General features: G+C 48.5%; 10 protein-coding genes across 10 annotated transcripts; 4 read left to right on the forward strand and 6 right to left on the reverse strand.

Moving 5' to 3' along the window:
• Positions 1-382: 382 nt before the first annotated feature.
• On the forward strand, positions 383-1647 carry N7520_005363 (putative integral membrane protein; the record flags this gene model as incomplete). The annotated part of the gene is made up of 4 exons (XM_057139297.1): positions 383-649; positions 697-1082; positions 1133-1197; positions 1265-1647. 4 exons carry the CDS (start codon positions 383-385, stop codon positions 1645-1647), a joined length of 1101 nt encoding a protein of 366 aa, XP_056997504.1.
• A 1262-nt stretch (positions 1648-2909) lies between these two features.
• N7520_005364 (uncharacterized protein) lies at positions 2910-4600 on the reverse strand (the record flags this gene model as incomplete). The annotated part of the gene is made up of 2 exons (XM_057139298.1): positions 2910-4204; positions 4252-4600. 2 exons carry the CDS (start codon positions 4598-4600, stop codon positions 2910-2912), a joined length of 1644 nt encoding a protein of 547 aa, XP_056997505.1.
• Positions 4601-5887: 1287 nt separating this feature from the next.
• N7520_005365 (uncharacterized protein) lies at positions 5888-7812 on the reverse strand (the record flags this gene model as incomplete). The annotated part of the gene is made up of 3 exons (XM_057139299.1): positions 5888-7293; positions 7352-7591; positions 7641-7812. The coding sequence occupies 3 exons, from the start codon at positions 7810-7812 to the stop codon at positions 5888-5890; spliced, it is 1818 nt and encodes a 605-aa protein (XP_056997506.1).
• A 395-nt stretch (positions 7813-8207) lies between these two features.
• N7520_005366 (YbhB/YbcL family Raf kinase inhibitor-like protein) lies at positions 8208-8843 on the forward strand (the record flags this gene model as incomplete). The annotated part of the gene is made up of 1 exon (XM_057139300.1): positions 8208-8843. One exon carries the CDS (start codon positions 8208-8210, stop codon positions 8841-8843), a length of 636 nt encoding a protein of 211 aa, XP_056997507.1.
• A 305-nt stretch (positions 8844-9148) lies between these two features.
• Positions 9149-9607, reverse strand: N7520_005367 (uncharacterized protein; the record flags this gene model as incomplete). The annotated part of the gene is made up of 1 exon (XM_057139301.1): positions 9149-9607. One exon carries the CDS (start codon positions 9605-9607, stop codon positions 9149-9151), a length of 459 nt encoding a protein of 152 aa, XP_056997508.1.
• A 965-nt stretch (positions 9608-10572) lies between these two features.
• Positions 10573-11591, reverse strand: N7520_005368 (uncharacterized protein; the record flags this gene model as incomplete). The annotated part of the gene is made up of 2 exons (XM_057139302.1): positions 10573-10617; positions 10752-11591. 2 exons carry the CDS (start codon positions 11589-11591, stop codon positions 10573-10575), a joined length of 885 nt encoding a protein of 294 aa, XP_056997509.1.
• Positions 11592-12888: 1297 nt separating this feature from the next.
• On the reverse strand, positions 12889-13405 carry N7520_005369 (GFA family protein; the record flags this gene model as incomplete). Its single annotated transcript, XM_057139303.1, has 3 exons — positions 12889-12969; positions 13029-13237; positions 13285-13405. 3 exons carry the CDS (start codon positions 13403-13405, stop codon positions 12889-12891), a joined length of 411 nt encoding a protein of 136 aa, XP_056997510.1.
• Positions 13406-14253: 848 nt separating this feature from the next.
• Positions 14254-14922, reverse strand: N7520_005370 (uncharacterized protein; the record flags this gene model as incomplete). The annotated part of the gene is made up of 4 exons (XM_057139304.1): positions 14254-14301; positions 14354-14563; positions 14615-14733; positions 14781-14922. The coding sequence occupies 4 exons, from the start codon at positions 14920-14922 to the stop codon at positions 14254-14256; spliced, it is 519 nt and encodes a 172-aa protein (XP_056997511.1).
• A 1108-nt stretch (positions 14923-16030) lies between these two features.
• On the forward strand, positions 16031-18233 carry N7520_005371 (putative C6 transcription factor (Leu3); the record flags this gene model as incomplete). The annotated part of the gene is made up of 6 exons (XM_057139305.1): positions 16031-16129; positions 16178-16284; positions 16339-16650; positions 16700-17140; positions 17187-17440; positions 17494-18233. The coding sequence occupies 6 exons, from the start codon at positions 16031-16033 to the stop codon at positions 18231-18233; spliced, it is 1953 nt and encodes a 650-aa protein (XP_056997512.1).
• Positions 18234-19798: 1565 nt separating this feature from the next.
• Positions 19799-22350, forward strand: optB (small oligopeptide transporter, OPT family; the record flags this gene model as incomplete). The annotated part of the gene is made up of 3 exons (XM_057139306.1): positions 19799-21569; positions 21680-22094; positions 22155-22350. The coding sequence occupies 3 exons, from the start codon at positions 19799-19801 to the stop codon at positions 22348-22350; spliced, it is 2382 nt and encodes a 793-aa protein (XP_056997513.1).
• Positions 22351-22556: the final 206 nt, after the last annotated feature.

Genomic DNA, 22556 nt, shown 5'->3' on the forward strand with positions numbered 1-22556 from the left:
GCCAAGTAGCAATTCCGAAAGTGGAAAGACGGCTTATAATCCGGCTTTGTACTCCGTAACATGTGTTGCAAGAATTCCACTAATTTTATCACGATCGCTGGGGCTTTTCGTCTGCCGATCAAGCGGGTTTAGACTCGACCCTATAAATCAATACACCCCACTTGTACCATGAGATGCATTATTCACGACGCAGGGGGGTTCCACTCAGAACCAAGACTCTAAAGCTCCTTGACGGGTTTTCTAAAGTCAAAATAGCCGGCCTGCAGGACCGTGGGGAACCGATCTTCTTTAAAACATAAAACCACGAGGGTGCCACCTTTTGATCTTCCCCTCACCCACCCGACTCACACTACCAGGCGAATGGGCTTTCCCAAGGACTGCCATGGATGAGGATGATGATAGCCGCAGTCAGGCTATCCTGATCGTCACAGCCATCTTTCTCGCCATTTCACTCATCGCTACCGGCCTCAGGCTTTTTGTTCGAACTCACGTGGTGAAAGCTTTCGGCAAGGATGATGTCTTCATGGTATTGGCTATGACCCTCAACCTGGCCTTTGCCATCTGTGGATTCCTCGGAGTAAAATATGGCATGGGACGGAAATTGATCCATTTCGTTGGGAGAGAGGCGGATTTCCACAAGGCCTTGCTGGTATGCTTAAAGTCGAATCCGCGCAATATCCATGCTAATTGCGACAGTGCTGGTGGCTGGGTCAAATCTTCTATGTCATTACCTGTGTCGTCGCCAAGGTATCCATCATCATCACTCTTTTGCGCATCACCGTGGATCGCATCCACCGCTACATTCTCTACGCCGCTATCACGCTTGCCACCGCCGTTGGCCTGGTCTTTCTTTTCTTCACCGTCTTCCAATGTAATCCGGTCTCTTACTTCTGGAATCGATCCCCCGCAACGGGCACTTGCATCAGCACCGACCTCCTCATCGACATCGCATACCTATACAGTGTTGGCGCAGCCGTAACCGACTTAACCATCGGTCTCCTCCCAGTCGCACTAATCTGGAACCTGCGCATGAATACGCGCACCAAGGGCGCCATCATTGGCATTCTAGGAATCGGCTGCATGTACGTCACATCACGCCACCCATATCCCTTTTCATTACTAACGAAACCAGCGCGAGCGCCGCCGTGATCATCCGCATTCCATTCGTGCACAATTACAAAAGCACCGAATTCCTCTGTATGAATACCCCACATATTTATTCCCCTCTCGGACCTAATCGGACCCGTCGGCTAACATTGGCTAGATAATACTTACCAAATCTCCATCTGGTCAAACGTCGAAGCAGGCCTAGGCATTACAGCCGGATGTCTCACCACTCTACGCCCATTAGTCCGATTTCTCCGCGATGGCTCCTCCGCCTCCCGCAGCCGTGGCAATCGTACCCCCGGCCCCGGATCTTTTCCCTTGTCGAGCAATGTGGCGCAAAAATTCAACCGCTCCTTGCGATCTAAGCACGACGAAGAAGGACAGCTTTGGACTGGTACGGATAATGACGATTATCATGGTATCACCACTACTATTATGGGGAGTCAGCGTCCGAATCCCATTAGTAGTGAAGAGGATCTTAACCCAACAAATGGGTGGAAGGTCGAGCGATCCGTTCGGGTGTCCGTGCGCGACGAATAAGGGTTTCTTCCTGGCATTCCTTTACGTATAATTCATGTACTATACCATTAACGACTTCGAAAAATGTACTAATGTTTCAATGGCTTGGGTTGCAATTTGGTCTGCATGTAAATTTGGTATGCTTTTTGTTGGGATCACAATTCCCTTCTTTTTACCAGCCTCCTATACTGGAAACGATCGGTGGCGCCTGCACAGTGGGGCTTGTATGGTAAGCGAGACGATGCATCCTTGTAACAAGCGCACCAGCTCAATCAACCGGCTGTTTCATGGCATGGTGTACTCTATCTTATATTTGAATGACCGGCAACGGGAACCATTCGATTTTGATCCCGTGAATTAAGGCACCTTACCTGATAGTATTGATAAATTGGCCATGTGGAAGCTTGGTCTTGTAAATATTGAACACTACTGTACAATGGTGTAATTTAGCGGTATTATTGCAGGGATCTATTCCACTTTCTACCAAAAGGGGAAACAACTCGCCGAGTTGATCGTCAATTAATGAACTCAATACTCCGTAGTAGATTACATTCTGGAGTGTTGTACTACATAGGCGCTTGAAATATGTAGGTTGAATGTGATGTCATTGCATTAATGAATTCTAGAGCTAGAATGATTACAAGTTCTGTTTGCACTTGAGTTTGTGATTGTGTATTCTTGGCGCCTTGGCGCCTAAGATTGCATCACCGACCTCGGCCTATGCCTATTCTGGTTAGGTGATACTATATGCGAAAAGCATACGCATGCGTGTACCTGGGCAGTGCGCCACATTGTATTGATTCTGTTGCCTGGAAGGCTGGCTAAGACTAGGAGGGTGCTTTTGTCTCATTAATGAGTGTCCTTAAATATTCACATCAATTATTGATCTGCATACAAAATTCACAATTTAAGGCCGCTGACAATCTAATATGGCAGATCGTTATGGCACGTGGATAGGCAGCGGATCAATGTACTGAGTGGATCTTAGCTCAATAGATTAGAATGATTTTCTTCCCAAACTAACATATGTTTTACCTTGGCCAAGCGCTGGGCTAAAGGTCTAGCTAGCGATTTTTGATACTATTTGGTACTTATGGTCAGCCTGGTAATCTCGGAAATTTGAATACTATACTAAATGAGGTTCTGTAAATAAAGCTCGTGGAAGCTTGGACTAGAAAATGGTAAATACAATTCTCCATAATTAGGTATACACAAGCTTGCGACCTTTAGACATATCGAACTTTGAACTATGAAACTAAGATAGAAATTGAAAGTCCATCATTTCACTCCTTGATTTCCTTCACCTCCTCATGGACAAGTCCTTCTTGCGAAGAGGCCGACACAGCGGCATAGGCATCCACATGAGTCGAAGCGAACTTGCGCGCGGAAACCTTTCTGGCGAAGAGAATGTCAAGTTCCGCATATGTACGGTCCTTAGGCTCCGGCAGACGGAAGAAGGCCCATGCAAACATCATCACAGCGGTACCACCCCAGAAGAAGCCTGTTTTACCAGACGCGTTCCATGCAGTTGGGTTCATGAAATAAGGCTCCAAGACCTGCGAGACGACGTTGATGAGTTGATAGGCTGTTCGTGCTAGACAGACTGTCAGGGTTCGCAGCCGGACGGAGGACATCTCCGAGACGATGGAGTAAGCAATTGGGCCGACTGTCAGGGAGTATGTGAAGAGCCAGAGCATACAGAGTGCCGCTTGCGCCCACATGCCTCCACTGCTTGAGGACGCGGCATTGATGATACCAATTAGGAACAGGAGGGTGGCGAGGGTGCCTTGGCCCCAGACGTAGAGGGTTCGTCGACCGAACTTTGTGATTAGGAACCAGGAGAGCGCTGTGCCGACGAACGATACAGCAGTGCATCCAACGCCTAGCTGGAAGGATCGGTTGGTGGACATTCCGGCTTGTTCGAAGAAGTAAGTCGGGGAGTATGCAAACGAGCTACCGGAGAGGACCTGGCCCATGAAGGCTACACAGCAGATTTCTGTGCGCCGCAAGTCCACTCCCTTAAAGCACTCGGCATATGTGGTCCCGGCCTCAATTTCAGCTTCCAGCTTAGTTGTGTGAACCATCATTGCCAGTTGTCCGTTAATCTGATCGTCGGTCTTGTTTCCTCCCAGTCGACTGATGCTACGCTTGGCGTCTTCCAGACGATCCTTGCGGACAAGGTACCATGGACTCTCGGGTGCCAGCCAGCAGATCACCATCAATGGCAAAGGCCAGATCCATTGCAGGGCGAAGGGAATGCGGTATCCCCATTGGTCCGTTCGGTCGACTAGACCATACAACACACCTGATGCAATGAGCTGGCCGATGGCCCAGCACATGTTCACGTAGATAGTGAGGTAACCACGGAGGTTCGTGGGGCATACTTCGGATGCATAGGCGGGTCCAACAGTTGCGAAGACACCCCAGGAGAATCCACAAAAGATCTGGCCAACGAGCAGGACAGCAGCTGAGTTGGCGAAGAAGGTGATGAAGATGAATGCGTTAAGGAATCCCAGTGCCACGATCATAACACCTCGATATCCAAATTTCGAGGCGAAGTATCCATTCATGATACCGCCTGAGCTGGTCAGCGATTTGCTTTTCATATGCGCCAAGTCAACTCACCAAAGATACATCCAACTGTGCTAGCCATACTGAGTCCCGTCTGCCACGGAGCTGATACTTGGTAGTCGTTTTCGGCAGGATAGTAGCTTCCGTACTTCTTCCTAAACGTGGGGTAGGCGAAGAAATTTCCGATCAGAATCGTATCATAGCCCTCCATGATGATCGACATCGAGATCAACATCGACCACGCCACAGCCTTTCGATTAGCAGCGAGTGCTTGGAACAGCGTTTGAGAGTGCTCCTCATCAGTCGCTTGTTTAGCTTCGATAAGCGCACCGTGGCCCAGAGTATCCTCAACATGGTGGGCAGCCGTCTTCTCCAACGCAATCTCAGTCTGAACAGTCGCCATGTCGAACAGCAAGTATAACCAGTTGACCCAGTGCCAGAGATCCCGTAGCCTCAACGGGCCGAAAAAGGATGGACGAGGCTAGTGATATAAGACTTTCTGACAGACATGGTCTCGACACACCCCGCCACATGCGGGTCCAGATTTTGAGAAACGTGGGGAAAGATAGCAAGAACAAAGCATCTACATGCATTCAGCCTAATGTAGGCATGGAAGCCAATCGCAAACGAGCTGCCTAGGTGGTTCGACCAGTAAAATTGCCAAGGGACATAGAGTGTCTTGCCACTACTCGGAATGCGAAGTTCAAAAAAGGCGATAATTTTGCACCTATTATATTAGCCGAAAGGTTTAGGTACGAGCTAGCTCAAGAATGGCCCCGCAAATCCTGATTAGTTTCTGGGGAAGCGAAGGCTGTATATTAGGTCTCGGCGATGTGATTGGATCCCGAATTGCGCCTCCGAGGTCTCAAAATGCCCCTATTCCTTTCGCGGAACGGGGTTTCGCGCCGTGATGATTCCATGGGTTGTGTGATCCTAGCCGTTTTGGCTCTAAGACGCAATCACCCGAGGTTATATCGTGTTCTGATTGCTCACTTCTTGGATTCCCCAGTGTCTGACCGGGGTGTTGGCCTTGACCGATCGAGTAGCATGTTTTGACAGGGGGAACTGTTGGACCCAAAGGAGTAACGATTCATTTTAGCCGCGAATCCCCGATATTCTGATCTTCCAGGGCTTTTGACAAAACATGTGCAGCTTAAATTGCGTTGGGTCACGAGGCTAGTGTAAGGATCTGACGATCCGGGGTTTTCTAGACTCGCACGGACCTCCTAGGTGCCCGAGGTCATTTCCCCAGAAATGCTATTAACCGACGTGAAGGCACGACCGGCGGGGTTTAAATTTGCATGTCTATCAGTCATTGGAGGAATAGGAATGAATGGGGAGCTCTGGGGAACATCTCACTCGCGTTGCTGGGACATCGAGGCTTTATGACGTAGTTCCCGTGAGAAGGTAGAATAATTGTCTACGTTAGCCAGGCCATGGAGTGGGGGAAAAGGACACGGTTGATGGAAAATGGGACCCTTCCAATCATGAATCATTGGAGAATGAAAAAGAGTTGTCTTATAATATTCATCTAGAATGATCGCCCTTTCGGCATTGTGTTGATCATGATTTTGAGCATAGCTTCAATAAAGTCATGGAACCTGTTTACTAGGCCAAGATATATGTACATGTCGTGTTATAAGATTCGTACTGCCACCTAACACCAGTACAAATCTTTATTTGAACAAGTTTATTGCTCACGGGAGAGAAGTCCCTCTGCCTCCTGGGCATCATCGACTGGCCCACCATGCGATTTACCCAAGGTTTCGGCCATGGCAAGAGCATCGCGATGACCCTTGTCGGCGTTCACCATCCAAACCAGAGGAATTGGAAGCACAATGATAATGGCGATGAAGAAGAAACCTGACCGGACCTGACCGGTCGCGTCAACAAGTAGTCCCACCACCGCCGGTCCGATGAATGAACTACCTTTGTCCGTGGCCGCGTACAGCGCATAGAACGCAGCCTCGCTACCAGGAGGAATCAACATGCCAAAGAAGGAGCGACAGTAGGAGGCCAGACCTCCAGAAACAATCCCGTGAACAATTGCAAGTGGAAAGATCTCCCACGGCTTTTGAAGACCAATTACACCCCAATTCTTGACAAAAGGGATATAGGCCAGCATTCCGTAGAGCGGGATGGTCTCGAATAGTACAATGCAAACGATGATCGTTTGGTTGGACTTGAGTCCAAATCGTCGGGATACGTGCGGCCAGAGGAACGCACCAGTCATGCCTGATAGGGTTGCAGTGATTGACAACAGACCGACTGCTGTGGTGCTCATCTTTAGTTCTGTACGCGCAAAGAGGATGGCTGTACCGGAAACAGTAGCCATGGCGTCTGACAACAAGAACCATGCGACAAGGAAGATCATGGCCTCACGCAACTTCACTGCCACTTTGACGGTCTGCCACAGTGACTTCCATGCGAATCCCATAAGCCGTAACCATACACGCCACCGAGAGGCACCGGGGGCAGATGAGGTGTCAAGACGGGGACCAGGTCGTGCGCGCAGACAACGGCCGGCGACAAAAGTGAATGCACACCACCATATTCCAACCAACAGCAAGACGAAACGCATTGGGAGAGATGCAGAGATCTTTGCGAGCTTGGTCTTAGAAAGTGTGATCAGTAGCAGAATGCTGAGAATTTGGACGAATACCGCCGCACAATATCCAAGCCCAACACCCTTGGACGAGATCTTTGTAGAGAGCTGAAGCTCCGGGGTAGATCCCGCGCTTTTGCTCTTGATACCATCCTCTCTGGGCTGGTTGTATTGACCTGTTCCTTGTATGCCATCGACACTGTCCTCGTCGTCCCATGCGTTCCAGTCAGCGTCGTCACCAGCGCCATTGCTGGCCTGGAAGCTCGACATCTCGTTATCTCCATCTTTGATCTCTTGGACCGATGGGTCGTTGGCGACCATGACGGGTAGAAACGAGTTTAGGACAACAAAGGAGGATCCGAGGCAGGTGACGCCGATGACAACCAAGATGGAGCCGATGATAAATACCGACGGCGCGACAAACATGAAGAGCATGCTGGTGACCGAGCCGATGAACCCAAAGGACAAGAGCAGCGTCTTGCGATTACTTTCTGCACGTACTAATCAGACATTTTGCAGTATAAAATGACAAGCGATCCGCAAGCTTACCATAATCCGCCAGCGCACTGAACGAAATCAATGTCAGTGCTTGGATTAGCACCGCTAGGGAGAATGTATACATGGCGAAACTCGCAGTGGTAATGTGGAGTCCCATCACCCCAACAATACACTGTTCGTCTGCTTGTGTGCCATTCGTCGGCGCCTCGGGCCCCCAACAAGGGAGGTGGCTGGTCTGCAGTGTACCATGTTCGCGCGCTAGCTGCTCAAGGGTAAGAGGCAAAAAAGAACCTGGATTATAGTCAGAAGATATTCCCAGTGAGTGGAGAGTTGTACGGACCTACACCGCAGACTGCGAAGACTTCGGCCGCAATGCCGTAAGCATACCAGCCGAGAATCTCACGGCGGGTTGTCGGTGTCGTGTCTTCGCCAGCATACCGAGGGGTCCTTTGCTGCACCCCATCGGCTTGATCAGGAGGTGATCTGATAGCGGCGAGAATGGACGACAGCATGGAGGGGGGGTTGAGAGGTTAAAAGCCGAAGCTACCCTCGCGATGAATTTCTAACCGGATGTCGACGGAAACGGGGCGGGGACGTACGATGTGGTCATCGCCGATCGGGATCGCCCAGGAGCCACAGGGCAGACCCACTTTGGATGCCCATTCTAGTCCTGAGTAGTTATGCAAGTATATCAGAAAGATAGTAAGCGAAGTAAAGTAAACATGAAGAACCAAATAAGGGAAAGTTAGAGTTGGGTTGGTCGTTGTTGCCGTTTCCGGGCCGGAACCGGCCACGGTTTGCTATAAACTTCCTCTTTAATGCGTTTACCGGCATCGCTGCCTTTAAGTAGGAACATTTGGACTTCTTTTTTTTCATTTTAAGAACCTTTTTCAAAAGGTCTTTCAACATGGCATCCATCTCGCATTACATACAGTACTTCCTCGGTCGCCTATTTTATCCCATACGAGGCCATGACTCTCGCCAGTTCATTTTCAGTCCTGCATTTAAGGATATCCCAACACCAAACATGACTCTTGAATGTGAGGAATGTGGACCGTCTGGCTCGACACTACTTCTGCACCATACATCCTTCGCCAAAGATGGCGTTGGTGCCATTCCTGAGCTCAAGTGGTCACCTCCGACAGACACTGAGCCAGTCAACGAATATATCTTGCTCATTGAAGACTTCGACATACCAATCCCATTCCTTGTCATTCACCACGGTCTTTTCTGGGGTATCAAGCCCACCGATCAAGCTGTGACACCGCTACATACCAGTGTTTCAAAGGAGAACCCGAAATGCTTAACCAGCTCAGGATGGCGTTACGTTCCCAACGTGCGAGGCGCATCTTATATTGGAGCCGGTCCTGTCCTCGGGCATGGAACCCACCGCTATGTCTTTACAATCATTGCTTTGAATGAGAGCCTCAAGTTTGAATATCCAGAGAAAGTCAGCAAATCAGACATCCAGAAAGCCATCGTTGGCAAGGTCATCGGTTGGGGGCGTTGGGTCGGCGTGTTTGAGCGCCCGTGGCCTCAATAGATGTGGCTCGGTAATTTCTTGAACAGCGTTTCGAACACGAGAGCATTTTCAAAGAATTGAACGTTAAGGATTCAAAGGTCACATACTTACCCACGAAGTCATTTACTTTTCTCTTCTACTGTGCATCACCAGTCTGTTTCTGTTTTGTTTTCTTACAACTGTTCAATTGGTGCTCAATGGTATGCGATTTGAAGTACATAAATATTCTAGTCATAGGGCCCCTTGAGAGTGTGATTTGTGTGACCTACGTAATCACAACTTTCTAGTCACATAGGTATCAGACAACCACCCAGACAAAGTGAAGATCAAGCTAACGGGACAATATTGGATTCACCGTCAAGAGCCTCCTTCAGCACCACCAACTGGCTCATGATAGACTCCACGGAAGATTTGTAAGCATGGAATGTCGAAGCTCCATTCCGATGGTCCGAATGTGAATTGTCCAGCCCCAACAATAAGGAATCTTTCAAGCTCTCCATCAACTTTACCAACCTCCTCAAGCTCTCCCTGATTATCGTGCGAATCAGCAGCCTCATTTCATCCTCATCGAGCTCTGTCTTGCCAAATAGAATTTTGCTCCGGATACAGATAAACTGAGAACATTGCTGCTCCACCAGCATTGCCGGGTCAAAGAATCCAGATTGGGTGGGGATATCATATGCCGCGCACAGTGCTTCGAGCAGTGGGAGACATTGCTCGGACAAAGCTGGGAATGTCACGATGGAAGGATGCGGGGTCTCGATGCAGTTCTTGCATTGCACCATTGTTACCCCTTGCCGACATATGCGATGTATCAGATCGAGGATATCTCAGCGTCGACAACAGCATTCACATTCTGCAACTCAGATATTATCTGCAAACCTTCAATGGAGCAAGGGCAGATATCTTCAAAATTCATCTTTTATTGATTCAAATGTTTTGAAGAGATTATCGGTTCGACTTGTCCCATTTAATGGAGGTCCTTGTTTGGCAGTCATTCTTATTTTTCACCAACCGACAGTTGGTGAAATGTACTGTTCAGTGTCATTAAAGGTGGCCAGGAGCGAACAAATTCTAAAATAAGGATGAAAGCCAAAGAAGAGTTCCGACTCTGCTCCTCGTCAGCTGCAGAATACTCCCATCGCCTGACAGCCGACATAAAGGAGGTTGTCACACCACGATGACGCTTTGGGAACGATTAGCTCTCATCAAAGTTTATTGCTGACCAATGGATGATCGTAGATGACCCCATATAAATCTTCATAACCAGAAGCCAATGAAGTTCCCCAGAGGAGCTGCCGCATTAGTAGGTTGCTATAGTTCGTTCTCCTCACGGCACCTGAGTGCTTTTCATGACCAAAAAGCTCGTTAGGAATCATAGATCGATTCGGTTTATTGTCACAATAATCTTAAGAACAAAAACCAAATTCAACCAATTACCATCCTAATCTTCATCATAATAACCTGCAGCCTCCGATCAGTCTCCATAATCATAAGTAACCTCCCCCTTGAGAATACCGCCACCAAGTGCTGTTGCATACGAACGCGAATTCGTCGGACAGTCAATAACAGCATAGAAAAACGACCATGCAAAAGCTGTAGAATAAAACACGATTTGTCTTCCAGAGGGACCCTATACCTTCCAACCAGTAGAGGGCACGCATCCACATGGGACTTGAACCCATCCCCACCGTTTCGCAACTTCCTGCTCCCCATTGGTGGCGACTGCATTGACATTCTTTCGTCATTCCTAGCTCCAGCCGACTTCGTAGTGGTATCCAGTATTGAAAGAAGACTATCAATCGTCATCACAATTATCATCAACATATTAGCCTGAACCTCGGACTGTGAACACATATTACACTGTAGAATCGACTCAGTATGTAATAGTAACTCCTTTTGACGCGCTAGTATACTATCGATACTAACCGAGCCGTCTTCTTCCGCACGTTCACCTGAACTGATCAACTCGCTCGTCGCATGCTTGTAGCAGCTGCAACGGATATGTGGCGGGCTAAGCAAGCCCGGCTCGTCAGCTGAGTATAGTTCGCTATCAGGACTGGTATCTGGAGATTGGAGTGGATGGTAACTCGAGTAAGAGGGATCTACTAGAACAGGGATAGATTGATGTGGACTCTCGAGCATCCATGCATCTTGGATAGACTGCATATTGAGTTGAGCGTAGGCCCATGGTGTGGTCTCGGCTTCTTTGAGCTCGAGAAATGTCATCTGCTCTAGGTTGTGGATTTCGGGGTCGCATTGATTTAGATTCATGTCGTGCGCTAGGGGGGTTGAGGAGGAACAGGGATCTCCTGATGGTGGGATGAGAATTGCAGTGGAGTTTCTCGTGCATTCTGATGGTGTGATGAATGTGTCTTCTAGCTCCATTTCGGCGTACGTTTGCTCGAGTACTGGACTCAAAGGGTCATCGTTCATGCGAATGGGCATGAGCGGTTGGGTCCAATTCTCTGATGTGAAGTTCATCTCAAAGGATGGGTGGCAGGTTGGCTCATGGGCTTCGTAGTGAGTGGACATGTCGGGCTCATCGATATCCGGCAACGTCTTACTAGAGAGTTCTTCGGGGATGTATTTTTTCTTTGCAGCTCGAGGCCGCATAACTTTCCCTGGCCGATTTGCTTTCTTTCTCGATGTTCTGCGAACCGTGCGTTCGAATTCAAGATCCTCAAATGTCTCAGGTGTGGGACTGCTCCCTTCAACCAGGAGTTGTGAACTTTTCTTTTTCGCTGGACGACCTAACATTCGCGACATACTGTAGATACAATCAATATTGTGTTTCTGACAGCGGTGACAAGAAGGCTTCTCATGGCTGCAGCGAATCTTGGCCTGCTGACAAGCATTACATGTAGAGCGAACCTTGACGCTTTTGGGAAGTTGACCAACTCCACTCTTCTTTGAAGAATTCATGAGAATGGATACTTGGATGCATTGGCAGAGGATCAGATCAAAATATTTCAATCTGTGCATATCGCACTGGACTCGCCGTTTATCTATACAGCATCCCGCCCTCACCCACTTGATCGACATCACATTCTCGCTTTTAATTCTTTTTCCGTATCTGTCGATAACGCCATGCACGGCGAAAGAGCCTATTGCTAGATCGTGGAAGTTAAAAGTTACATCCGAGAACCCCTGTTGGTTTGTTTGTTGTCCTACCCGACCCGCTGGAATGCCCCGTGCAATAGATAGTGTTGACCAGTGGTTCGCAACTACGGTCGATCTTTCAAAGAAATAATTCTGAAATGACTGTCGGGGAAGTAGATTTACGGATATCCTTGAATGGTTTCGGGTCACGCATGTGTATGGTATTGCAATTTCAAAATTAAGTCACGGTTCTAGCATAGTCTATCAGTCAACGCAGATCTTAACTAATTTCCTTCACGCTTAACCTTATTTCCACATATAACATTGAAATTGCTGAACATGCGAAGATTAGAGCAATTCTTCTAAGATCAATTGTACTCAAGGCCATAGTTCTCAAGCTTACCCACCATAACCTACAGACAGACCCCGTAAAAGGGTGTTATCGCCGTTTCACAAGAACGAGGACCTTTGAATATAGTGACTCTTACCTTTTCGTCCCAGTAATCACCAGATCCGTGTGACAGGAACTCTCTAATCAAACTACACAATGCTCAACTGAAAGGGGGAAGTCCTTCCGAGGACGAAATAGGCAACGAATGGAAGCTATGTACATAGAAACCGTCTACCGATGTGTTGAAATCCCGCATTCTGGTACAAGACGGAAAGTCAGTCTTAATTCGTTGCAGGGACTTTCGGCGTTTAGTTTCGGTTGGATTTTGGAGGTACAGACTGTAGTGTCTGTATCTTCGGAGGGAGATGGCTACAGATTAACTGGCATAGAAGCCGTCTCCAGTAGCATACCCTGGATTAACAATGAAATGAGATATTCGAATGACGAGGTAAAGCTTTAAATATTGTGGAAAGATCATTGATATTGAATTCATAAGCTCGTAAACCATAGGTCCATAGCGGTGAAAAGCAAAAAACCTTCGCACTATTTCCGTCATAGGTATATTTAATGTAATTATTGAGGCATGTGCTCGAAAGGTTTCTCCAAGTGCTCCTGGCAGAAGGGAAGCTTGCTGACAGTCCAGATCTCGGTGTCCTGCGGAAGACAAAGTTAGCCCCACCATCTAGTGCGGTCCATTCCCATGCCCCACGTACCGGCTTCAGTGTTTTCTTGATTTCTGTGTCCAGGGTACCAGCTTTAATGGCAATGATCTCAGGCGCGGCATCTGGATCGTGAGCGATCGGAGAACCGCACTCGCCACAGAAGATGCGGTGCACGGATTTTCCAGATGAACCCTTGCCCTCCCAGCTCTTGGTGGGGCCCTTGATGGTCAAAGCTGCCTTGGGGACGACGGCGACGAGAGCTACAAAATTAGTAACAAGCTCTCGTGTAGGAATTGGTAAGACGTACAGTAGGTAGAGCCACTCTGGCGTTGGCAGTCATCGCAGTGGTCATAGGCAGTGATCAAAGGCTGGTCGACCTCAATGGTGTAGGTGACCGCCTTGCAGAGGCAGTGTCCGGACAAAGGCATAATGGAATTGATTCTCACAAGGTTCTTGGGGGATGTGGTTTGAGGACCTTGGGGAGGGGGGAAAGTCGAGAGTATTTAAAGGGAAGAAAGTGGGATTAGCTCAAATCTCTTCCATTACGAACTTAGACTTTCTACTTTGTAAGGTCAACGAACTGTATATGCGCGTTGCGTCATACATAAATCAATTCCAAATTCCGCATGACAAATTGTTCCAGCCCCGCTAGCATGAGCCCCTCACTATCTATTCCTCATGAGCTTACTCTGTCTAGTCTCGGTCTTTTACCAGCCATAACCAGCCATATACCGCGCCACCGAGTCCGAGTCCCGTAAGCTGGGCAGAAAGGTTTAACACGAGACCGCACTTGCGACGTGCAGATAGAAATTCCCATGAGATGAGGGCTTTCACCAGGATCTCCCCGCGATCGACTCGTGGTGAGGATCCACTTCATTAGCCCGAAGTGGGGGTATCGAGAAGATGAGAAAATGAGACGGATAACACATCACCGGTCACATCGCGGGCGGTGAATGTGAGGGTTTTTGTTGGGAATTAAACAAGGCGGTGGAGTTGCGGCTTCTTCTCGGGGACCTCGGGGAGCGAATCCTGCGACATATAAGCAGGAAGCGAGGGATAAGCAGTGGGGCATTTTGGGATTTCGCACCGGAGCTTTGGGATACAGTCGAGCTTGTCGATCATTCAGCTGCAAGTCCAATGGGGCGGGTCAGGGCTAAGGATGCATTCACCCCCCGCTTCGTGGAAACCTTGGAACTAGCACGATTTACGGAAGAACAGTACAGATGTCTCATTATCATTCGTTCTATATGCTGCATATCACTGGAGTCTGGCCCCGCTACCAAGGCTCTTCTCGCCGGACATTCTCAATCTTATCTGCCGCGCTCTGCATCAAATAATTAATGCAACCCTCGAAACCTCTTGAATACCCCACTTACCTGCATTTGGGCGGCCATGCCCTGCCGTGGAGTCTGTCCTCCATAAACCAACGATTCGGCTCGTTGTGCCTCGCGAGCGTCGTCCTTCGTTACATACACCGGTACTTCGGTCGGGACAGGAGAGAGCCCGAGGATTTCATTCCGATCCGCAATTGTGCGCACCTGTTCAGATACGGAGCCTCGACCGGGACGTCGACCAAAGGCACGACCCTGGGCTATCAATCTCGACTCTCATGTTGAGGTAAGCTGGGATAAACCTACTTCGGTGGCTTGCATCTCACGTGCGTCTTCATGTGTGATGTGGCTCTGCGGCTTACGAGATACTTCGTCTAGTTGGGCGTCAAAGTTCATTTGTCGCATCGCAAGGCTTTGAGCGGTTGCTTTCTCTTAATCAGTAATCATCTTCGATTGCAAGGTGAGGGCGTACCGGCTGGTCCGCCACGAAGCGGGCCTCGTCCGGTTAAGATGCTTTCGGCATGAGAAATCATTGAGACGTCTGCGGGGGTGATTCGTTGCCCAGCCTCGACAGCTTGTTTTAGATCAGCCACGGTTGGGATCTCTGCGCTCATTTTCTAATGCTGGTGTATGTTGTGTGGTTTTTGTTCCTATTCGCCACGGTTTGTTGAGTGTGCTATATACCTTATCTGTGGCGCTGATGTCACGTTGAACGCATCCTCGCCGCACGCCTTTAGTGGCGGTGCCACTTTGCCCAGGTGTAGTATAGAGCACGAATCTGGACATTCAATTGGTAAATACACCAAGGCTCTGTCCTGGGAATTTGACTAATATTACAGACATGTGGAGCAGATTCGAGGGTTCACGAGATTGAACACATTGAGGGTCGTCGCTACCACATGGAATCTCGAGTTCACCAAGACTAGATAGGCAAGAGTTTCAAGAAATAAAACCCCATACCCGCGGACGCTAGGAATTAACTGCGAAATTAGCACGCTGTTCCACCAACGCTTCCAACACCTGCATCTATCCAGCTTATCTCACACAATGACACATTCGTCAAGTCTGCACTTAGCCGCGAGTCACCAAGGCCAACCAAAGAACTGCGGGGTGCTTGACAAACGATTCGTGACTGCCAGTGTGACGCGAAGATACCATTGACTTATCGAGATCACAGAAACAATTCATTCTTAACGACGTGCTGACCACGTAACATGTTTTATAGGGAGTACAGTAGACCCCCTGCAATGACCTGTTATGGAAGCCCCCGTCTTGGCCCGATAGACCTGCTGTGCTTCCATAATCCAGGGGAGTGAAAAGTCTGTGTATCGTTTCACCGTGTTGGTTGAATAAGGGACACGAACGGGCTGTAAGCTGTATTGACTTTGGTCCTTGCCGAGGAAGTACTTGTCCGTACCTCTGTTGCTCTAAATTTGTTTGGTACCGTTATATGAAAGTAAAACTGGTAATTGAAATCTATCTCTTCAAACTAACAGAGAACTATCGAAGTTGGATGACTCTCAAGGCGCTTCGACCAATCAATGCTGACGTAAGTTGACGGCCAGGCCGGTTCCGGGATTGTCAATCCACCAGATTGCCGGCACCGGAGTTGTTTGTCCCTCCCTCATCGTCAACTCTCGCCTCGTCACACCTTGACGCCGGTCAAGTCATTTTCCCCAACTGGTTTCCCATTAAATTGGACTAGCCTCCGGATGACTACGTATGGACCCGTTTCTATATTTGCCAGCCTCCGCTAACATGAAATCTCGCAGGCCATTGAAGAAAGGGAAGAAGGCGTGCACGGAATGCCGTCAGCAGAAGGTACAACCTCCAAGAAATAATCTAGTAATAGAAGCTCATACCTAAAAGGCAAAATGTGACGTGTATTTAAGTCCGGGTGAGCCGTGCACTCGATGCCGCAAAGTCAAGACGGAATGCATAGTGTCAGACCCATTCAAAAGAGAGCACAAGCGCAGGTACGCTAATTCCAGACATTCTCATTGACGCGCAGCCTAATATTTACTGTCCAGACGTCTTTCTGATCTGCAGCGAGAGTCCGAAGAGTTGCGGCGAAAGCTCCGAGCATCACAGCCTGCAGATTCACACCCGTCACCCATTGCTCTTTTAACAGCCGCGGCAGAGTTGGGTAGTCGTCCGGATCCACAAGGCGCCTCTTATCCTTCCTCACAAGCCACGGCTAATGTATACCCACCACAGCTTCTAGCTCCAAGTAGTCTGGGGTCTGGGACCCCGGCACCGGCATTCGACAATGATGCTACCCTGCCTAGAACATTGAATGGCATTGAGCTCACGAGTCAAGAGATTGACGATCTATTCCAGTTGTATGTTCTCGCATCCAAATATTGAGAGGATCTATACTGACTTCATCAGGTTCTTCCGCCACTATGCCCAATTCCTCCCCATTCTGGACCCCCACACCCGGCCGAATGCCTATTATGCCCAATCCCCCTTCCTCTTCTGGGCTATCATTGGTGTTTCATGTCGGGTCTATCCACAAAATCCAACCCTGTTGATGGCGTTGGCGCGCAGTATTATTGAGATGGCTTTCCTGTCTGCCCTGTCATCGTCACCAGCATGGCATACAATCCAGGCTTTCTTGGTGATTTTACAGTGGCCGTTCCCAAAGGGGGGTCATCCCGATGTGAATTTCACCATCGGAGGAATGATGTTACATATAGCCATGCAGAATGGCTTGCATATCCCGATGGCAAGCCACGAATTTTCACATCGCCCAAGGATGCCGGTCCCATCTGAAGCTGACTTGGTTCGTCGGTCGGAATTGTGGGCACTGTGTGTGATTGTTTATCACCGGTAAGATGAGGAATTGACAGCCGAGAACTTTAGCTGATTCTGGTAGGGTCTGCTTGCAAAAGGGGCAATTTCCTCGAATCAATCCGGCGCAAGATCCACCACAGCGCCAAGCGATTCTCGATAAAATTGCGCCGTGGCTGGCGCTGAAGCTCCGCTGTCAGGGAGTCGTTGGTCGTTGTAGTGAGGCAGTAATGGAGAATGGAGTTCAAGCCATGACCCTGGAGCAGGAGCAATCCCTCGATATCGTTCTCCGTACATACGAAGGCCAAATAGATGATCTTGAGCTCCAAGCAGTCACCAGTAAGATCTATCAGGCGCGATTGTATTTAGTTTTTAATTCTGACCAATCACAGATGACGAAAGATTTGACGTCTTCCTTAGCCGCATGGCTATCCAAGGCTTTCATTTCTACAAGATCCAAACACGGATCTCCAGCGCATGCTTCCCGCGTGTCCTTGTCACAGCATGTAACCTAATCGACTACATCCAATCCCTGACCGACCGAGTCAGCAGTGTTGCAATGGCACCAGCACAAATGCAGTTCGCACTATTACTAGCCTCAACCGCCTTGCTAAGAATACTCAAAAGCCCCTCCGCCTCCCACGGTCTAGAAACAATCCGCGCGCGATCCTCCCTCTTCACGGCCATTAACCTCGCCAAACAAATGTCTATCGATAGCGCCGACCTTCCGGCTAAAACAGTGACCATCATCAACTCTCTCTGGAATAGCACCAAGGCATTCCGCAGACCGGACGGATCTGAATTCACCTCTCTGCGTATCCGCGGCCGGTTGGTACTGAGTCCTGTGATCGATGCTATCTGGTGGTGGCGAGATGAATATGATCCGCCTGCGAGATTCAGATCTGTGGTTGAACCTGCTGGGGGAAGTGCATACGGTCAATCCCGATCGTATAATGTGCCAGAAACAAGGGCCGATACGAACCTGCAAGATGTGCCTAGTGGTCTCAGCCAAGATGCGTGGCTTCTAGATGAGCAGTTCCTTGGGGATTTCGAGTGGGCTTTGACGGATGACGCCTTGTTCTCTTTGGATCCGCTGCCCAATTATTGGCCTTCGGCAAATAATATGTTATAGATCATGACTGAGATTGGTCTAAATATACTACATGGGGTTACTTTGACTGCCCCTTAATCTGCTGCGACAAAGGTTTACAAATTACAAACTCGACGCCGTCGGATTACCTGCCCCTCTATAAATTGGGTGCACTGTGGAATTTTCAGACCTTCGTTCGGAGCCCGGGAATTTCTTTTCCCCTCTTTACCTTGCATTTCTCTTTCCTTCTTTCTAGGTCAGCAGACCACTCCGATTCACTCTTTGTGACTAGCTCAGTTATGGAGAACCTTCTCTTCTCATTCCCCATGAATACCACATATTTGTGCGTCTTCCGCCCTTTTCCAGTAGATCCTGATTTCAGCCTTTCATAGGCTTCAACGATTTTCCGTCACATATAATTCTGGAGAGCACTTCGACTATCTGACTAATACGGTGAATGTAATTAGGAGACTGGATAGGAGACTCGATAGGTGAATGGTGTAGGAGGCGTAGTGGAAACATTCTTCTTCTAGGCGCCGCACGAAAGGTGCTGTGGAAAGCCTCTAGTCAGATTCAGCGCAATACCTCCCAAATAAGATCCTTTTATCTAATCGTGCAAGGACACGGGATGTTACATTTCAATCAGTTAATAAAGAATATCCGTGAGTAGCATCTTGATTGGACCGGAATTTATTCGTGGATAACCCCGTGCTGTCTGATATGTATGACATGTAAAACAGCGTCATGTATAGCAGGGAATATGTGACACCATAGACGAAGGGCTAGCATATCAAATACTTTAATGGTTCTGAATACTCTTAATGGAAGTCATTAGTTGAAATGCTCAAATTTTGTTGAAATAGTAACTTTCTACAGCACTTGAGGGTTACATCGTGTCTCAAATAACATTGAAAAATGTTACATAGATGGATTTCTTTCTTTTGCACAGGTACCTTCTGGCCCCAGGGACAATTTGGTTCTACGTCTAATGCAGGAATCTGATAGGTGGTCATGTATTATGAAATCCGACATTCGCACCAACTTCGCTCAACGTGGCGACCAGATGGACTTGAGCACTGAATGTTACTGATGACAAGAACCAGCTTGTATTAGAAAATTTCGCTTACTACTATGTATATCCCCTGGAATCCGCCGTGGGTTAAGGCTTAGGAATTGAAGGCTGTTTAGGCAATGGTGGTCTTGAATCTTGGTCGCACTCCCCTTCTTAACTCACTTCTCACTTCTTCTCTCTTCATCTGCCCAAACTATCCCCTTCATCTCTCACTCTTCATCTCTTCAAACTTTCTTTTCCCTTTACCACCTTTCACTTCATAATCCTCCTTGCGGCTTGCGTACATGCTGGACATACTCCCGTTCTCAGACAGCCTTGCTCTCAACTGGTTGATTGCTGGTCTTTACTCCGACGGTATTCCTGAGATTACAACTCCCCAATACCTTCCGAACAGTAACCAGGAAATTCGCTCCTGTCACGCGCTCTGTCTCTGAACCAAACCTTGCCGTTGTTTTCTCATTCCCTCGCCATCCTTGGTCACTCAAACCCGTTCTTTCGCTACAACATCACAAAATCTCCCCGTCAAACCTTCACAATGAAAAAGGCTGGTCACGAGATTGGAGGTGTTCCAGATGCGAATGGGGCCTCCAAGCGCTCAGACTCAATGGCGGAGAAAGATCAAGTCGGCATCGCTGTCTCGACTGGGGTTTCGGCCGACGTGGAAGCTTTTAAGAATCTCAATGAAAAGCTGCTTTACTTGAAGGAACTTCATCGTTGGGATCCTAACATCCCCGAAGACTATTTTGACGTGATGATTGAGGCACTCGCCACGGACGACAAAGATGTTCGTGATGCACTGGCTCGTGACATTTTCGGCAACTCCATCTACCCCGAAGTTCGAGCCGCAGTGTCCAACATCGACGAAGGAGGATACTGCAACACGATCCGCGCCTGGGTAATTGGGATGGTTTTTGCGACCGTTGTTGCCGCCGTCAACGTTCTTTTCTCTTTGCGCAATCCCACCATCGGTATCCCGGTTTACATCATCCAGCTCCTGTCTTTATCTCTCGGCAAGGCATGTGAAAGATGGATCCCAAGCAGAGAATTTCGTTTCTTTGGGATCAAAGGCAATCTCAACCCTGGCCCTTTCAGTAAGAAAGAACATGCCTTGATTGTTATCATGGCAAATGCCTCCGTCGGTAGTGCCTATGCAACAAACATTATTACCGCTCAGCGTATGTTCTACCATCAGCGATTTGGTTGGGCCTTTGAGACATTTCTCTGCATCAGTAATCAGATGTTAGGGTTTGGAATTGCGGGACTTTACACGCGTTTTCTGGTGGAACCTGCCGCCATGATCTGGCCAAGTCTTCTCATCAGTGTGGCCCTTTTTGACACTCTCCACAAGCACTCAAAGCCCGACCCATCCACCACGTTCGGATGGAAGATTAGCCGGTATCGATTTTTCCTGTGGGTGGTTTTGGGATCATCTTGTTGGTACTGGTTCCCAGGGTATATTGCGCCGTTCCTCAGTACCTTTGCCTTTGTGACATGGATCAAGCCACAAAGTGTGGTGATCAACAAGCTATTCGGATGTAGTACTGGACTCTCTCTGATTCCTTTGACATTTGACTGGACTCAGATTGCTGGTTATAAAGGCTCGCCATTGCAAACACCCTGGTTTTCCATCTGTACTACAATGATGGGAATGATCTTCTGGTATTGGGTCGTAACGCCGGCAATCCATTTCTCGGGAATGTTCTACTCAGACTACCTCCCTATCAGTGATTCGACTAGCTATGACAACACTGGCAAGGTCTACAAAGCGTCCAGAATCTTGACTCCAGATTTCATGTTCGATCTGCAGAAGTATCAAAATTATTCACCGATTTTTCTCTCCACCACTTTCATGATTTCCTATGGTCTCTCGTTTGCGGCCATCATCTCGATGATCACTCATGTGGGACTCTTCCATGGTGCCGAAATTTGGAATCGAATTCGTCATATCAACGATGACCAGGAGGATGTTCATAACCGACTCATGTCACGTTTCAAGCCAGTTCCTTTCTGGTGGTATGTAATTGTTATGGTTGTCATGCTAGCTATGGCGCTTGGTATTGTGCTGGGATATGACACACGTTTGACTTGGTGGGCTTTCCTTCTTGCAATCTTCATATCTGTCATTTGGACGTTACCTATTGGGCTAGTTGGGGCGATGACCAATATGGCCCCCGGATTGAATGTCTTCACAGAGTTCATCATGGGCTACATGCAGCTTGGTAAGCCTATGGCCTTGATGCTGTTCAAGGCGTACGGCTACATCACGATGAGTCAGGCCCTCAGCTTTATCGGTGATCTGAAGATGGGTATTGCTTGTTCATCCTGGCCATTCACAGCTATAGAGCTAACTGAATTTATCAGGACACTACATGAAACTTCCCCCCCCGCGTCACCTTCATGGCACAGATGATCTCAGCTCTCTTCACAAGTGTCGTCCAAATCCTCGTTCTCAATTGGTGTTTCGGAAACATCAATGATGTCTGCGACCCTAAGCAGGTGAACAACTTTTCCTGTCCGAATGGCCGTGTCTACTTCGTTGCCTCGATCATCTGGGGAACCATTGGACCAGGACGTATCTTCTCTATTGGCCAGATGTATGCACCAATGATGGCCTTTTGGATTGTCGGTCTTCTTCTGCCAATCGCAGTCTACGTTGGCGCTCGTAAGTTCCCACGAAGCGGACTCCGGTATTTCACGACACCAGTGTTCTTCTGCGCAGCGCTTAATTTGCCGCCTGCTACACCGCTGAACTGTTTGTCATGGGGTGTTGTGGGATTTATTACCGGCAAGTGGATCCGTGGCCGCTATCGTGGTTGGTGGATGACCTACAAGTATGTTCTCCCCTGCCTTCCCCAATACAATTGATAATTTTCTAATCTAGTTCAACACAGTGCGAGTCTTTCAGCCGCTTTGGATGTTGGGCTTGCCATTACAACCCTTATCATCTTCTTCACGCTGACCATGACCAACACCAAGTTTCCAGACTGGTGGGGTACCACGGTCACCGCAACCACACTGGATGCCCAGGGTCATAACGTTCAAAAGCATGTTACGGATGGAGAGATATATGGCCCCACATCGTGGTAAATCCGTCATATCAGGTCTCATGGGTTCTCGGTGTGGAGCGAGGTCTATCATATGCGTTCTTGGGGGTTGTGTGGACCGATTTATGCGTTACTCTAAAGCAGCATTCTTATCGGCCACGAGGTGAATCTGGCTCTGACTTTTAACCTTTATTTCTTTATTTGGGTACGTCACTTGCCAATCGAATTTTACCGCAACCTTTCAAACCC

Source organism: Penicillium odoratum (genome assembly GCF_028828045.1).
Source record: "Penicillium odoratum strain IBT 22623 chromosome Unknown utg000004l_segment0_segment0, whole genome shotgun sequence".
Lineage (NCBI taxonomy): Eukaryota > Fungi > Ascomycota > Eurotiomycetes > Eurotiales > Aspergillaceae > Penicillium > Penicillium odoratum.